Genomic DNA, 17,699 nt, shown 5'->3' with positions numbered 1-17,699 from the left:
AATGAATCTTAAACTAATGTCAACCTATGTTGGTCATCCTATAATAAATCCATTGCCCTGGAAAGGCACCATGCCCGGGCTGGGGAGGGTTTGTTTGTTTTGTTTTTTAAGATTTTATTTATTTACTCATGAGAGACACAGAGAGAGGCAGAGACCCAGGCAGAAGGAGAAGCGGGCTCCCGTGGGGAGCCCCATGTGGGACTGGATCCCAGGACCCCGAGATCAGGACCTTGAGCCAAAGGCGGACGCTCAACCACTGAGCCACCCAGGTGCCCTCCATGCTGGGAGTTTAAAAACAGTCCCTTCCGTTTCAGGGAGCTTAGGGTGGCAGGTCACTCTCTTACTACTAACAATAATAAAGTTAATAACAGAACCTCTGCTCTAGCCAGAAAGTTCACAGAGATTATGTTTCATTTTCATGATCCTTCTGCAAATGAAAGGATGAAATAATTTCCATTTGACCCAGAAGACCAAGGTTCAGCTAGGAGAAGTAGGCAAGGGCACACTCCCTGTTAGTGGCTCTAAGATCGGTTTTGATTCAATGGCTTTAGTCATTCCCTATCACATTCAGATTTTTGTCATCTCCTACCACCTTGAAACTCCAATTGCCTTTGTCCATATATGTGTCACATATATGAACGATGTCACATTTGTCCACATATGTCCTCCAATGGCACATCTATGTGTCACACTATTACTGACTTAACAGTCTTCCTTAAAATTACTCATTTAAGGGGCGCCTGGATGGCTCAGGGGTTGAGTGTGTCTGCCTTCGGCTCAGAGTGTGATCTCTGGGGTCCTAGGATCGAGTCCCACATTGGGCTCCTCACAGGGAGCCTGCGTCTCCCTCTGCCTGTGTCTCTGCCTCTCTCTGTGTGTCTCTCATGAATAAATAAATAAAATCTTTAAAAAAAAGGAATTACTTTATTTAAACAAAGTTTATTTGAAAAGACAACTATGTCATAACCATTAAGTGGGAAACCAGAGGTACTTTGCCCTATGGGTTAGATACACATAAAAGTGAAACAGGGGGAGCGCCTGGGTGGCTCTGACTTCTTTGGCAAAGATCATGATCTCAGGGTCCAGGATGGATCCCCATGTGGGGCTTCTTACTGAGGTGGAGCCTGCTTGAAAGTCTCCGTCCCTCTCCCTCTGCCCCTCCCACTGCTTGCATGCTGTCTCTCTCTCAAATAAAATCTTAAAAACAAAACAAAACAAAAGTGAGTACAGGAGCACCTGGGTGGTTCAATCAGTTCAGCTTTGGGCTCTTGGTTTCGGCTCAGGTCATGATCTCCCCACTCAGGTTGTGATCTCTCAGTCATAGAAGCAAGCCCCACGTGGGGCTCCTCACTGAGGTGGAGCCTGCTTGAGATTCTCTCTTCCTCTCCCTCCCCCCCCACACCCTCCCCGTTCATGTGTGCACTCTCTCTCTTTAAAAAAAAAAAAAAAAGTGAATACGGTGAAAACCAAAATCTGTTACTTAATATAGCCTGATACCATTGCCTTCTGAAGCTGCTTTTTTAATCAAAAAGAAGAGCAAGAGAAAGAAGCATAGTGTTAAAAACACACCAGCCCACCCTCAGGCTATCTCCTGGGCATCCACAGAGGAAAAGGAGTACTTTTCTGAGTGTCTCTCCGTGGGGCTGTGCAATGATCAGGTATCTCAATCGTTCTCATGGCTCATTACAGGGGGGGCCCATGGCCTGAACCCCATATCTCTGATCCCGCTATGATCAGGAAATGAGAATTGATGTTGCTGACCCAATGGGAGAGTAACATGGAACCTTCCATTTGTCAACCCGCTGGTGGTATGCATCGTAAGAACCACCAAGGAGCCCCTGTGCTCCTAACAAAAGAGTTGGGGTGGGAATTTCTGAAATAGGCAAAAGGTTAAAACCTGACCTGCAAACAACTGTTTTGTCAAATCCCCACATTACCCTCTGGCTGAGGTCAGTGGTTGGCTGTCCAGGAACCCAGTTCCTCCAAGTAAAACACAAATCCCACCACCTAATACCTGCTTGTTGACAAAAAGAATCATTGGCTTCTCTGATATATATCTCCTCTTGGAGAATCCTATGAAATGGGCTGAATTAAAAGCAGAAGTTACAAGATAATCCTTACATGACTAAAATTCATTGTAAATTATAGACCAGATTTTGCAATTTTTATTTAAAAATTCTTAGAAACTGGGCAGCCTGGGTGGCTCAGCGGTTTAAGTGCCTGCCTTCTGCCCAGGGTGTGATCCTGGAGTCCCAGGATCGAGTCCCACATCAGACTCTCTGCATGGAGCCTGCTCCTCCCTCTGCCTGCGTCTCTGCCTCTGTGTGTGTGTGTCTATCATGAATAAATAAATAAATAATCTTTAAAAAAATAAATAAAAATAAAAATTCTTAGAAACTGGGGGCACCTGGGTGGCTCCGTTGGCTAAGTGTCTGCCTTTGGCTCAGGTCATGATCCCCATGATCCTTTGGCTCACTGAGGAGCCTGCTTCTCCCTCTCCCTCTGCCTGCCGCTCCCCCTGCTTGTATTCTCTCTCTCTCTCTCTCTCTCTCTCTCTCTTCCTCTCTCTCAATCTCTGTCAAATAAGTAAATAAAACCTTTAAAAAAATAAAAATTCGTAGAAACTGAAGCCATATGGTGCCATGGAAGTGCACCAACTACAGAGGCCACATCAGGCTTGGCAGGCCCTGCTACTGAGTCACGTTGGCCAGATCCTATAACCCCCTTGTGGCTTCAGTTTTCCTAGTTATAAACTATGGTCTTACATGTAGCAGCTGTTTATTACATACTTACTATGGCAGGCACTGTGCTATGTATGCATTTTGTGTGCATGATCTCAGTGGTCCTCCCACAACCCTATGGGATGAGTACTTTACCATCCCCATTTTACAGAGGAAGAAGCAGAGGCTCAGAAGTCATGAGCTATACCATGTACAACACTACATCACACCATAGAAATGCAGGCATGTGTTGTGTTCATCATAAAACATGTACAGGAGGGGCACCTGGGTGGCTCAGTGGATGAGCATCTGCCTTTGGCTTAGTTGGTGATCCCAGGGTTCTGGGATGGAGCCCCTCGTCGGGCTCCCTGCAGGAAGCCTGCTTCTCCCTCTGCCTGTGTCTCTGCCTCTCTCTGTGTGTGTCTTTCATGAAAATAAATAAAATCTTAAAATATATATATATATGTATATATATTATTGACAAAAGACACCAGAAAATACCGTATGATTCCATTTTATATAAAGAATAAAGCAAACAAAATTAGTGGGACTATCGCTTCTGCGACTCTGGAAAATTTCTATTTCTTGATCTGCTTTTTGTTACATGAATGTGGTTATTTGGTGAAAATGAATAGATCTTTGTGTTTATGATTCATACACCTTTCTGTATATATGTGATATGTCTCTTTTAAAGATTTATTTATTTATTTGAGAAACAGCGAGAGCGTGTGTGCACATGCACACTCCATCAAGTAGGGGGAGGGACAGAGGGAGAGAATCTTCAAGCCGACTTCCATCTGAGTGTGGAGCCTGCCTTGGGGCTCCATCCCAAGACCCATGATATCATGACCTGAGCTGAAACCAAGAGTCGGATGCTTACCTGACTGAGCCACCCAGGCACCCCTATATGTGACATCTCAATAAGGAGACACAATGGGGGAAAATGAATGTTGTCAATTCCAAAGCTCATAAAGCAGCTTTCTTCTTGGTATGTCACGAATGACCATCCCACTACCTGCATAGACGTATGGACCATGAGGAAGGAATTACTCCATACCCAGGTGACTCAGCACATCTTCCTATCTGCAGTTTCCTGATAAGATTCTGAGATTTGTCTCTTTTTGCATGTCTAAGTAAGAAAGGAAGGGTCTGTGGTGTTTAGGCTAGCACAGTTTGCATAAAACACGTTGCCTCTGGGTTCCTGCTGACAAGAATCAGGAGTATGAGGTTGTAGGTGACCAGGGTCACATATGGAGGATCCAGTCACCCTAAAAATACCGAGCAGACAACTGAGAGTCACTCTTTGAGGAAAGTGCCGAGACCTTGAAAGGCCTTTGTCGTCCTGAACCTCAGCAATCAGGAATCAGAAAGTGATGATTATCATTTTACCAAATGCTAATGATTGTCAGGAATCCAATTGAGTAAAACTCTCAATAACGACCTTATTGGGTTTTTCTTGCCTCGTTAGAATCTATAAACTGTAAGAAAATAGGGTGGAGTAATTTAGAAATAAAATCATGGACCTTCATGATTTGTCTGGGTGAATGGATTAGCCACCAATCTTCCTTATTGTCAATATTGACGTTTATACTCACAATGGCAGTTGATGGGCAAATAACCCCAGGGTCCTGTGGGGCTTCAAGAAAAAATGATGCCTTTAGTATTAGTACATACTAATATACACACTGAAAACCAAAACCAAGCCACTGACATAAAAATGTTTTGGAAAATTGGGGGGAAAAACCCCCAGGGATGTAGCTACCTGGTTTCCTTTGATGGGTGGGCCAGCATTGTTACTGGTTTCTTTGAGGAGTTTACTGGAGATACATGATGCATGTTGCAATGTCTATGTGAACGTATCCACACTGTGGGTACAAGAGCCACAATAAATTTGGCTATTTGTGTTTTCTTTCAATATTACTGGCAGTACCCCGCCTACTCTGTCTCACCCCGTTTTGCTCATTTAACAACACATGTTGGAGATCATTCCTCACCGACACTTTATTTAATTTTATTTTTAAATTCTGTTTTGTTTCCCCAGAACTTTTTTTTTTAATGTTTTATACTCTTCCATCATATATGTTGTTCCAGTTCCCTATTGCTGTTAACAAATGACCCCAAATCATAATGGCTTGAAATAAGAACAATTATTTTATTGTTATCTCTCATGGTTCCAGGAGGTGACTGAACTCAGCCAGGAGGTCTTGTTCCAGGCCTCTTATGTAGCTGCAGGCCGGTGGCGGTTGTTGGAACTGGAGATATTTTAAATATCCCTCCCTCGTGTATCTGGCCAGTGGTGCTGACCTTTAACTGGGGCCTAGGGCCTGGGGCTTGGGGCCTGTAGGTCACATAGCTACACAAAGCCTCTCCTTGTGGTCTGGGCTTCCTCACAGCAGGGAGGTTGGGTTCCCAGGGCCAGCATCCCAAACCGAATCTGCAAGTTTCTTTTAAAGCTTGGGTAAGGGAGATGTAATATTATCACTTTCACTGTAATGTTTTGAATATTTTATTTTATTTTTTTTTTTAAAGGTTTTTTATTTATTTATTTACGATAGTCACAGAGAGAGAGAGAGAGAGAGAGGCAGAGACACAGGCAGAGGGAGAAGCAGGCTCCATGCACCGGGAGCCCGACGTGGGACTCGATCCCGGGTCTCCAGGATCGCGCCCTGGGCCAAAGGCAGGCGCCAAACCGCTGCGCCACCCAGGGATCCCTGAATATTTTATTTTTTAAAAAGATTTTATGTACTTATCTGACAGAGAACCCACAAGCAGGGGGAGCAGCAGAGGGAAAGGGAGAAGCAGCCTCCCCACCGAGCAGGATGTGGGGCTCAATCCCAGAACCCCAGGATCATGACCTGAGCCAAAGGCAGATGCTTAATAGACTTAAACCACCTGGTGCCCCTCACTGTAAATCTTTTGGTCCGGGAACCTACATTCAGTGGGAGGGGACACAGACTCTATTCTCAATGGGAGATGTCAAACAATACCGTGGCTATTTTTAAAACTTGTTTTAAAAACGCCTTTTGTTTTTAAAATCATGTACCATGATTTATTTAACTATTCATCCCTTTTTTTTTTCAAAATTATTTATTCAGTGCTTACCATGTGCCAAGCACTGTTGTAAGCTCCGAGGATACAGCAAAGAAAATAAGAAAAATCGGTCCGAATCTATGTCCTTGTGGAGCTTATAGTTTCGATACAGAGAGAAAGACAATAGACATAATAAATAAGTGTATCAAATTATACGGCGTGTTAAAGGTGATAAGTGTCCTGGAAAAAATGTAAAGTGGGGTAGGGAATGATAAGGAGTGTAGCAAAATAGGTTTGTTTTCTTTAAAATTCTTTAAAAGATCGTGTTTTATTTGAGAGCAAGAGTGACCCTGCTCTTGTGCACAGGGGGAAGAGGAAGAAGCAGACTGCCCACTGAGCACAGCAGAAAATAGAGGCTGTTTTCAAAATAGGGTCAGAGAAGCTCTAAGCAGATAACTGAAGAAGGTGAGGGAGTGAGTCATGTGGCATCTGGGAGAAGGACATTCCAAGCCAGAGGAACAGTGAATGCAAAGGCCCTGAAAACAGACAGCGCTGAGGGTGAGCGCCCACGCACCAGCCCCACTCCCAGAGATCCCGATTTGGAAGCCCAGGGCGATGTAAAGGGGATTTTTTAACGACATCCTGGTGATTCTGACTCATGCCAACTTCTGACCCTCATTTTGAAAACCTGGGCTTCCAGATCTGGTTTTCATCTCAACCTCACCCCCCCCCCCCCCCCAGTAAGCTGAGCTTCGTGTTTCCCTTCTGTAAAAAGGAGTTTGGGAGTGGGATTACAGCAGCCCAGCGGAGGCAGGGCTCTCGCTTTAGGTTCAATAGGGACGTCCTGAGCATCCCCACCCCACCTCACCGCAGCCTTGTGCCAATCCTGTGGCTTTTTGTTTCCGCTTTCTTGGCTCCTTTCTTTTAGTCTTCTTCCCCCTTTTTCTTTTTTTTTTTCCTTTCTTTTTTCTCCCGAGCCTTGTCTTCTCTCTTTTTAGTCTTCCTCCCTCCCTCCCTTTCTTCTTTCCTTTTCTTTCTTTCTCTTTCTTTCTTTCTTTTTTCCTTCCTTCCTTCCTTTCCTCTTCTCCCGAGCCTTGTCTTCTTTTTAGTCTTCTTCCCCATGTTCTTTCATCTCCATCTCCCCTCCCCTCCCCCCTCCCCTCCCCCCCCCCCCCCCCGAGCCGCCTTAACCATGCACAGTGCAGCTCCAGGTCCCTGAATCCTTGCAGAGGTTTGGGAGGACTGCACCTGTGCCAGCCTCGGAGCGACCTGCACAAAGCGCGCGTGCGTGCGCGCCCCGGGAAGCTCAGGCACCTTGCAAGCAGGTGGCGGGTGGGGGTGGGGTGGAGGTGCGCTGCGAGGTTGCAGGCGGGGAGAGGGGGTCGGGGGCCAACAGGTGCAGGCGGCGGGGCGGAGCCGACGTCCACGTCCCCCAGGGCCAGCCCCGCGGCGGGACTTCGGGGCGGCGTCCAGCTCGTCCCAGGCGCCTCCTGCGGACGTAGGATGGGGCGTCGCGGCTGCCGGGCCTGGCTCGCCCGCGACGACTTTGCACGCCCGGACGCAGACCCCGGCCTCCTCGGCTCCGCGGAGCAGAAAGGGCTGCGGGGTTTGGCCCTTCGAGGCTTCCGTCGCGAGGGGGCGGGGCCCGGGAGGGAGCGCGATGGCGGCGCCGGATGGCGACAGCGACGAGGACCTGGTCAGCTACGGGACAGGCCTGGAGCCGCTGGAAGAAGGTGCGGGCCGCACTGGCCGCCGGGCTCCGTGGGAAACAGACCCCGGGCTCGGCGGAGACGCGCTCCGCCCTGTGCCGCGCCTCGTGCGGTCCCGGGTGCTGCGCGGGCTCAGGGTCTGCAGGGGCGGCTGGGAGACCCCGGAGGGCCGGGAAGCAGGAGGGCGGAGCGGGCTCGCGTGGGGCGGGGGGCGGCCAGGGCGACCGAGGTCGGACTTGAAGCCGGGGGCCGATGGGGTGGAGGGAGCAGCGACCGCACAACCCCCGGAGTCGGGACCGCTGTGGGTGGAGCCGCCGGCGCGGGCGGGATGACGTCACAGGCGCGGGGAGATGGCGTCACGGGCGGGGCGGGGATGACGTCAGAGGCGGGGGCTGCACCTGCTCCGCACCTCTGGGGTGTCTTGGATTCCGCTCCCTGTAGAGGAGCAATTGCGGGGTTTTTTTTTGTTTGTTTGTTTTTTAAGATTTTATTATTTATTCATGAGAGACACACACAGAGGCAGAGACACAGGCAGAGGGAGGAGAAGCAGGCTCCATGCGGGGGCCCCCTGTGGGACTCGATCCCGGTACCCAGGGGTCACGCCCTGGGCAGAAGGCAGGCGCTCAACCGCTGAGCCACCCGGGCTGCCCCATTGCGGGGTTTCACACGAGGGAGAGATGTACGTGTGTATGATTATTCCCCAATATTAAGATTTTGGGGGGGGGGTAGGTGAGTTGGGGGTGGTGGGCAAGACCGAAGGAGGGAGATGGTAAACAGAAGTCTGGAGCCGAGGATGGCTTGGACTGGGGTGTTGGCGGTGGCGGGGACAGGTGGTGGTCCGGGTTTGGGTTTGGGTTTGGGTTTGGGTTGAAGGCAGAGCGGTCTGGACTTGCTGGTGGGACGTGGGGGCGGGGGCGAGGGGAGGTAAGGCTCTCGCCCCGGTGTGGTTCCGTTCTGATCCCTTAATGGCTTGGTTTGTTCAGCGGCGTGCTGAGCGCCCAGTAAGGGCTGATGGCAGTGCTTAGCCCTGTGGGAAGGACATAGGTGGTCAGGAGTCCCTTGCAGGCCTCCTGTGCTTCGGATCTTATTTCCCACCCTGACCACATCTTGTCAGGTCAGTTGTACTTAGGTACTATCCGCTGATGACCCCTGTGTTCCCTACAAGCAGTTCTAAGCATTAGAAACTTTTGGGGGGATCCCTGGATGGCTCAGCGGTGGAGCATCTGCCTTCGGGTCAGGGCGAGACCCCGGCGTCCTGGGATCAAGTCCCGCGATCCGGCTCCCTGCCCGGAGCCTGCTTCTCCCTCTGCCTGTGTCTCTGCCTCTCTCTCTCTATGTCTCGAATGAATAAATAAATAAAATCTTAAAAAAAAAAAAAACAAACAACTTTTGCCAGACGCTGGCCCTACTTCTACCCTCTGCTTACAAAACACAGAGGGACACTAGTCTCCTGAAAGCTTCTTCTGTGTTTGAAGACAGCTCTTGCATTTCTTCTAAGACATCTCCGTCCTACACTCTATCGACATCCTCTAATATATTCAGTTAAAAGTCCTTGAAACCTCAATGTGTCGGAGCCTTTCCTCCAACTATGGGACCAGAGTGTGGGTAGAGCAGGGCTACCATTAGTATGTCCTTCGTTCTAGATTGTAGTTCTCGAATACAAGCTAAGATCACATCAGCTTCACCGGCAAACGCATTACCTCATGATCTCAATTTGTTGACAAAGATCCTGTATTTTTTTTTTTAAGATTTTATTTACTTATTCATGAGAGACACACAGAGAGAGGCAGACACATAGGCAGAGAGAGAAGCAGGCTCCATGCAGGGAGCCTGATGTGAGACTCGATCCCAGGACCTGGGGATCAGGAGCTGAGCTGAAGGCAGACGCTCAACCGCTGAGCCCCCCGGGCATCCCAAAGATCCTGTATTAGAGGAGTTTCAAATCTCACTGGGAACAAAAGTACAAGGTTATCAAGTGCTGACTTAAGTGATGTAGACAGGAAATAGTCTACACAAGTTGGCAGAGAAGCCTGAGAGGGTAGGGTGGACCCCTTGAAAACCGGTTAGATGTCACTACGCAGGAAAAGGGCAGGGGTTAAATATGCACGGATGGAGGTTATCCCAGCCTGGTTGGGCAGCCATTTACACATTTCTGTATTTCTGGTCTCACACCTGTTTCCTTGTGAGTGACATATTGTAAGCCATCAACCATTCAACCTACATTTTTTCTAATTTTTCCTCTTCAATGATGCACAGAATCTGAAATGAAGCCTAATGGCCTTATCATGCTTTTGAAATTGGGTTTGTAGACCACTCCCCTCCCCCACCTGGGTCTAAGATCATTCTTTATAACTTCTCAGCATTGGCAGTTTTTGAAGATTGAGTCATTGTTTCCTATGCACTTTGAAGTGTAAATGCACTGAGTACACTTTACAGTATAACACACCAAACCAATAATCACTTGTGCTTCTGCTTTGAAGTGTCAGTGACAGGTTGGACAACCATTGGTAGAGGAGGGACTCCACTACTTAATTAAAGTTGCTGGCCCTGACAGAAGGGTTTACTGGTGAAGAGACAGTGGCCGACCTGTCACACACAGACCCGTAGGTACATAAGCCCGGAGACAGGGACAGAGTTGTGTTTAGTTTTCTACACCCAGGGTCTAGTACAGGGCTGCTTCCACGGCGAAGGGTAGTATGGGTGGTATCCCTGGCTTGGAAGCGGAACTGAGATCTGGTTTCACCTTTGTGCTTATTAGCTGTGGACATTGGCAGTTACTTAATCAGGGCATCCTTATCAGGTATGATGAATGAGATAATATGTGTGAAAGGAAGGGATTAGTCGTTATTAGTAGTAGTAATTATAAGAGGGCCTGGCTAAAATGTCACCTCCTCCCTGGAGTTTTCTCCTGATGTGATTAGAGGTGGCGCCTCCTCCTCATGAGCACTATGGGAGCCGGCTGGCCATGCTGGCCGGCCCTCATTATCTGCCCCCACAGGTTCCACTTAGCTGTCTGCAGATCTTATCTCCCCGTCCCCATTAAGAGCACCTTGAGAACCGGGCAGGAATAGCACCTAGCACCTAGCGTGGCAGGTGCTGCCCTCTCACCTTAACCCAGTGGTTCTCAATCGGGGCTGATTTTGCCCCTCGGTGGGCGTTTGGCAATGTCTGAAGACATTTTGGGTTGTCGTGCTGGGTGGGGGAGCAATGCTTACTGGCTGGCATCTGCTGTTCCAGGCCAGGGATGCTGCTAAACATCCTACAGTGCACAGGACATTCCACAGCAAAGAATTATCCAGTACAAACTGCCAATAAATAGTGAAGTGGAGAAACCCCACCTTAGCCAAGAATCATGTCAGGTGCACGAGTGGTGGTGGATTGTGTGTAATGCATTTCTTAGAAACAGTGAAAATCTTGGAGGATGGGACCCAGGTTGTCATTCAGTTTTTTAGAGTGAAGTGAGATTGGAGCTGGTATTAACTGAGCTTTGCTATGACCTTGACTATGCCCAGGTCTCTGCGTGTGCACCACCCCAGCTGGTAGGTTCTGTTTATTACTCGACTTCTACAGTTGTAGAGGCTGAGGCTCGGAGAGATCGAGTAACTTGGCCAAGTTCACAAAGCTAGCAAGTGGTAGGGTAGGGGGATTTGAACCCAGCTCTCCTGGTCTTCAGGACCTGAGCTCTTGACTGTCCTGCTGTGGGTTATACTCCAGAAATGACTTTAAAGACCTCACAAGCTACCAGTAAGAATTTAGGATTATGAGGCTAGAAGTTCCTCTACTTTTTGTTCCATCTTCCAAAAGTAGTAACTGCCTTAATTATTGAAAAAACAGGTACACATGGGCTTACCTTCTGTATATAATAATAATGGCAGCTTGTATTTTATTTTTATTAGTTTATTGTGTATCTCTCTTCTTGCTAAATGCTTTATAGGCATTATCTTCCTCAATTTGCATAACAACTATATGAAATAACTATTAACTATTTGCATTACCCCGATTTTATGGATGAGGAAATCGAGGCATAGAAAAGTCAGACTGAAGTCCTGGTACTGGTGAAGGTGGGGTGAGAGCGCTGTGACTCGCAGCTCTGTGCCTTTAACTGCCATATAACTTGCTTTCTGTGTTGAGTATTTGAAAATAACTTGATGGTTACTTTTTGTTTTAAATAGATTCAGAATTCTGATTTGCAGTTGATGAAATTAGGCAGTAATTTGTGCCTGGAAGTTTAAACCTAAGGAACTTTTGGACGTTATTAAGTTCCTTTTTGCTTATGTGTTGTAGCAACTTACCTCTGTTCAGCAGAGCAGGAGAAGGAGTAAGTTTAAAGAGCACTAACTATGGAATCAGGAGATTGCAAGAAATACAGAAACTCTTAAGATTTGGGGAGAATGGGCAATATCAAGTGAAAAATCTGGACTTGGGATGCTCTGAAGTTCTAGAAGAGATACAGAAATGTTCCTTTTGTCACAGATCTCTGCATGCCATGTGCCAGCCCAGCGACTTGCCTCCAGTGCTACCAGTAGAGTTTACCTCCATCTGTTTGAAACCCCACCTCCCACCACCATGTAATTTAGTTATGTGATGGAATTTAGTGGTAATCAGTCCATTCTTGCTAAAATGTTATGTCTAAATATGAATAAGAAATATCTATAATTGTCTTGGAACTATAAAGAAGCTTGATAAAAAAATAAAAAAGAAGCTTGATACAATGTGTTACTTTCTAAACTGTATAAGCTAGTAAAGTCTAGAATTAAAAACTTAAAGTTGTTTTTTTGAGGGGTGCCTGGGTGACTCAGGTGGTTGAGGTTCAGACTCTTGGTTTCAACTCGAGTCATGATCTCAGGGTCATAGAATCGAGCCCTGCATCGGGCTCTACACTGTGTGGAGTCTGCTTCAGATTCTCCCTCTCCCACTGTCCTTCCCCCTTGGCATGTACTCTCTCTCTCAAATAAATAAATCTTTTGAAAAAAATGGTTATATTTGAAATTACAAGAAGAAAACAATTCATTATGTTTAAGCAATGACATTTTCAGGGGCACCGGGGTGGCTCAGTCAGTTAAGCATCTGCCTTCAGCTCAGGTCATGATCCCAAGGTCCTGAGATCAAGTCCTGAGTTGGACTCCCAATTCAATGGAGAGTTTGCTTCTCCCTCTCCCTCTGCCTACTCATTTCTCTTTCTCTCTCTCTAATAAATAAATAAAATCTTAAAAAAAAAAAAGAAATGACATTTTCCCTAAATTTTTCTAATCTCCCAACCCTTTCTCTCTCATTCAAAATATTTTTTTCAGGTGAAAGACCAAAGAAACCAATTCCCCTTCAGGATCAGACTGTCAGAGATGAAAAAGGAAGGTATAAACGATTTCATGGAGCCTTTAGTGGAGGTTTCTCTGCTGGGTACTTCAACACTGTTGGTTCAAAGGAAGGTATGATTTTCCCGCTTATGGCTCTAATATCACTGAAGCAAATGACTGAAATATCATACGTTTCTCCCCCTCTTCCACCTCTCCCCCCCCCTTTTTTTTTTTAAAAAAAAAAAACTTCTTTAAACATTTTAATATGCCTTAGACTTTTGTGTTCTTTCAGTGTTTGGCATGTTTGCAGTCTATCAGTATGTTGTTCATTACAACCTGAGAGTGAAAGTTTTCTTTTACTTAAAGAAAAAACAAAGATACATTCTCACCAGATGGCTAGATGATGATAATGACTTCCGTTTTACATCACATCTTGCTACACACAAAGTGCTGTTACACAGATTAACTCAGGGAACCTTTGTCTCACATGACTCGGTGACTGAGGACAGGTATCATAGTTGCTTTATAGATGAGGCCTCTGAGGGTCAGAGCCACTCTCTCCTGACCCCAGGGCCCACCGCAGCACCGGTCAGTGCATGCTCTCGACCTGAAGAAAAATCAGTTAAAACTTTCACGTTAAAAAATAATAATAAAATAAATAAAATAAAACTTTCACGTTATACAATATAATAAATTCTGCATTGTTTAAAGTAATGCATGGTTTTGAAATGTTTGCATACAGAAACTGGAAGAACATTGCTTTCCGTGTCAGATCTGAGGGAAAGATGAACCTAGTAACTCATGTAGCAATTGTTAAGAACGAGATGAGGCGCATCTTTTATAGACACACAGTAACTTATGTAGAACAATAGTAAAATAAAGATGAAAAAAGCAGTGCAAGAAAGAACAAAAAGCTGTGTAAGAAAAACAGTTGGGGTAAATAAGGTGGTTTGAAGTTCAATGTCCAGAATGTATAAAGAGCAAATGATCGAAGTATTTAAACACTTTACTCCAGAGGAGATGGAAATGCTCTATGGAATATTCAGCGTTATTATTAGAAGAGGCAAAAGGTAACTAAAGGACTACTAAGCACACTTACAAAAATGTTAAAAATGATGGTAGGATTTATCACGAAGGAAGAACACTAATCCAGTGCTGGCTGTTGCAATTACAGCTGTGCCGTCTACTGTAATAAGACCAGCTCAGGGATCCCTGGGTGGCGCAGCGGTTTGGCGCCTGCCTTTGGCCCAGGGCACGATCCTGGAGACCCAGGATCGAGTCCCACATCGGGCTCCCGGTGCATGGAGCCTGCTTCTCCCTCTGCCTATGTCTCTGCGCCTCTCTCTCTCTCTCCCTCTGTGACTATCATAAATAAATAAAAATTAAAAAAAAATTAAAAAAAACAAAAAAAGACCAGCTCAAATGATTGTCAGGGAGACTGGGATAGGTTAATACACTGGAGTATCTCTTTACCATGAGGAGGACTGTGCAGAAATTGGGCGAAGACTGCAGAAATCCAAAGTGGAGGAAGGCTGTAGCTTGGAAGAGCTGATCCTCACTCCTGGATACCCCAGGGATGTCTCCCAGGCCTGCCCAGAAACCTGCTCCACCCACTGGCCAAGAACAGGTCTCTTCCATCCTTCTTAGGTCCACCAGACTCTTGTAGAATTTCAGAAGGGAGGTGTGTCAGTCTTAGAGAAAACTAAAAAAGTGTGTCTTAGAAGGTTACAGATACATTTGACCTCTAGTGCCTCACACGGTAGGTGTGGCTCAGGCTTGGTGGCCATGGACAGGGAGCAGGAGTGGTAGTTATAGGACTCAGGTGTGTGATGGAACTGGGGACCTGGGATGGGCACTGCCTGCCCTTAGACCAGCCAGGTTGAGTCCTTGGGCCAGGGCACCCTGAATGTTGTCTGCACTGCTTCTGTGACTCCGGTTCTAGCCACGCTTTCATAGCTGACTTGTGCACCCTGACTTGGTATTTCTGTGCTGTGTTAACAAGTTGGTGTCTACGGCTGTTCTGCTGGTCTCAGAGTGGTCCTGCTTTTTAAAGTGACCTTGCATTTTTTTTGCACACATCTGCTTGTGAAAAGAATGCCAATTTCAGTGTAATTATTTGATTTCTCTTGGTTCCACATTTTTAGGGAGAAACCTCATGGCATCTACTAAGTTCTGACAACAGGAGATGGGGGCATTGATATGTTTATGTCACTTAATTATGTCTATGACCAGGGAGATGGGAAGGAGCTAAGAGTTTATAGGTATTGGGGGTTTCAGGTTCATAACTGCATTATTATTTAATTATTTAGTTATAAACCAAAATTGTAATATTCTAATTCTTTTCTTTCAAGGATGGACACCCTCTTCCTTTGTGTCTTCACGACAGAACAGAGCAGACAAATCTGTTCTTGGTCCGGAAGATTTTATGGATGAAGAGGTGGGTATGCAGAACTTTAACTGCCACTTAGCCAGTGGGAGGTGTGCAGTTGGCTGTTGCAGCACCTTTACTCCCCCCGGAAAGTTCAGTGGACGATGCCTTCTTTGTTTGCCAGGCTTTATCTTTTAGGTATTTGGACTAGTGTGCTCTGTACATCAATGGATTCTTGTTCACTGGGATAACATCTTATACTGGGGCCAGTTTCTAAAGTTAAGAGTGGAGAGGAAATTTATTTATAGGCAAGTTTCTTTGAAAAAGCTCCATTTGTCCCCAAGGTGCAGTATCCATGGAGCTGAGTCTATAGCCCTTCACAGTAACTGCTGTGCCCCCTGCAATTTAAGGAACAGTGAGCAACTAGACCAGGAAGGAGTGAAAGGGAGCCACATGCAGGCATCTACATCATTAAAGCAACGATGACCACCAACTTCTTAGGAGTAATTGAGGGCTGGTGAGGAAGTTCCTGCTGGCCTAGGGATGTGTTCCATTTTGTTCTAAAATTAAACCAAAACCCATTTGTGGATTCATTTGCGGTAAAGATTAAACAAACACTATATTAACATGCTTTCGGCTGCAGAGAAGAGGCAAGCAGAGGTCCTCTTCCTATTTGACTAGCATAATCTATAAGGAAACGTGACTCATGCTGCGAGAAGTCTATATGTCAGCGAGGCCCAGGTCAGTCGTTCCTTCTCAGCCATCTTGTGTGAGTCAGCTTCTTACATTAGCTCTCCCTGTGGTCCCAAGGTGGCCGCAGTAGTTCCTGATGGCACATCTGCGAGGGCATTAGCCAGTGGAAGGAAGACTTTTCTCTTGTATCTTTTCTTGAGAGCAAGGAAACCATTCACGAGTCCTGCTGTGGATTTTCCCTCACATCTGCTTGGACAGATTGTTGTTTTGTTTCACTTTGTTTTTTGAGATTTATTTATTTATTTTTAGAAGGGGAGTGTGTGGGGAGTGGAGGGAGGGGAGAGAGAAAGAGATAGAGAAAGAGAGAGAGGGAGGGAAGGAGAAAATCTGGAGCAAACCCCCCGCTGAGTGGGAGCCCAGCATGGGGCTCGCTCTCACGACCCTGAAATCATGACCTGAGCCAAAACCAAGAGTCGGACGGTGACTGAGCCACCCAGGGGCCCTGGGCAGATTGTTTTATGTGCTCATTCTTAAAGCAGTCCTTGGCAAAGGAAACGGGATCAAAGGACTGTCATAGAAATGACATGAACCTCCACTCCCTAACCCTTCTCTGGTCCCAGCATGCACACCAGGACCCTGCTCCAGGAGTGCATGGTAGCACGGAGGAAGGCAGGTGCCTACACAGCTTCAGGGCTCTGTGAGGAAAGAAGGAGAGGCACAGGATGTTGGAAAGTGAAAGGCAGCCAACAGGAAATGCAAACACACTTAAAGGAGCACGTAGGTGCTCAGGAATGCTTGTTGGCTGTGACTCTAAGATTTGCCCCCTGCACTCTGACCTTTGAAATATCATCCAAGAGGAACATACTTACTTACTGTAGAAGTAATTAGTAGATTTTAATTACTTCCTGTCTTCCTAGCTTGGCTGTACCTGATGTGACCTCACCGAGTGGTTATTGTCATGCCTTGTGCTCCACCACTGGCCTTAACTTATGTGAAGTTCCAAAGTCAGATGTAAAGTCAGCTGCTCCACTGATTCCTACTTCAGTTGTGTAGTTTTTGTTTGTTTTTTTTTAAAGTGTTAATTCATTTATTTATGTAATCTCTATACCCAACATGGGGCTCGAAGTCATGACCCTTGAGGTCAAGAGTTGCATGCTTTTCTGAGAGAGCCAGCCAGGTAACTCAACAGTTGTGTAGTTTAAACTTTTGGTTTTTTTTTAAAGAAATAAAGCTAGGTGATGTATTATGGTTAATCACCAAACGATGTAAGCAATTCTGTTTGAACTTTTTTTTTTTTTTTTAAGGATCTTAGTGAATTTGGGATAGCACCTAAAGCAATTGTTACCACGGATGATTTTGCTTCCAAAACCAAAGATAGAATACGAGAAAAGGCCAGGCAGTTAGCAGCTGCTACTGCCCCCATTCCTGGAGCTACTCTGCTTGATGACCTCATAACACCAGCAAAGTGAGAATTTACTTATTTATTTATTTTAAAGATTGTGTTTATTTATCTGAGAGCATGTGAAAGAGAGAGAGAATAAGCATGAACAGAGGGAGGGGCAGAGGGTGAAGCTGACTCCAGGCTGAGCAGGGAGCCTGATGCGGGGCTCAGTCCAGGATCATGATCTGGACCAAAGACAGACGCTTAACTGACTGAGCCACCCAGGCGTCCCAAAGTGAGAAGAATTTAATTCTTCCTTTTCTGATCTTGGCATCAGTGCTTTGCATACATATAATGATCTTAATTACAGATAGTTTGGTTACAAGTAGGAGAAGCCTAGCTTGAGTGCAAAAGGGGTTTTTGCCAAAAGGATCTTGCACTTTTATTGCATGGTATGTTCTAGAGCTCCAATGACTAGCTGTGCTGCTGGGGCTTGTGGAGGCT

General features: G+C 46.2%; 1 protein-coding gene across 1 annotated transcript in view; it reads left to right on the top strand.

Annotated features, from left to right (window-relative positions):
• The first annotated feature begins 7,250 nt into the window (after positions 1 to 7,250).
• Positions 7,251 to 17,699, top strand: part of GPATCH1 (G-patch domain containing 1) — a 43,343-nt gene continuing 32,894 nt past the window's right edge. The window contains exons 1-4 of the mRNA XM_055311697.1: positions 7,251 to 7,483; positions 12,751 to 12,885; positions 15,105 to 15,190; positions 17,119 to 17,279. Coding sequence (XP_055167672.1) covers positions 7,411 to 7,483; positions 12,751 to 12,885; positions 15,105 to 15,190; positions 17,119 to 17,279 — 455 coding nt within the window. The 5' untranslated portion in view covers positions 7,251 to 7,410. The remainder of the gene's footprint in view (positions 7,484 to 12,750; positions 12,886 to 15,104; positions 15,191 to 17,118; positions 17,280 to 17,699) is intronic.

Source organism: Nyctereutes procyonoides, unplaced genomic scaffold, assembly GCF_905146905.1.
Source record: "Nyctereutes procyonoides isolate TBG_1078 unplaced genomic scaffold, NYPRO_anot_genome, whole genome shotgun sequence".
Lineage (NCBI taxonomy): Eukaryota > Metazoa > Chordata > Mammalia > Carnivora > Canidae > Nyctereutes > Nyctereutes procyonoides.
The sequence above is the reverse complement of the archived record's forward strand: the minus strand, read 5'-3'. Positions and strand labels throughout refer to the sequence as shown.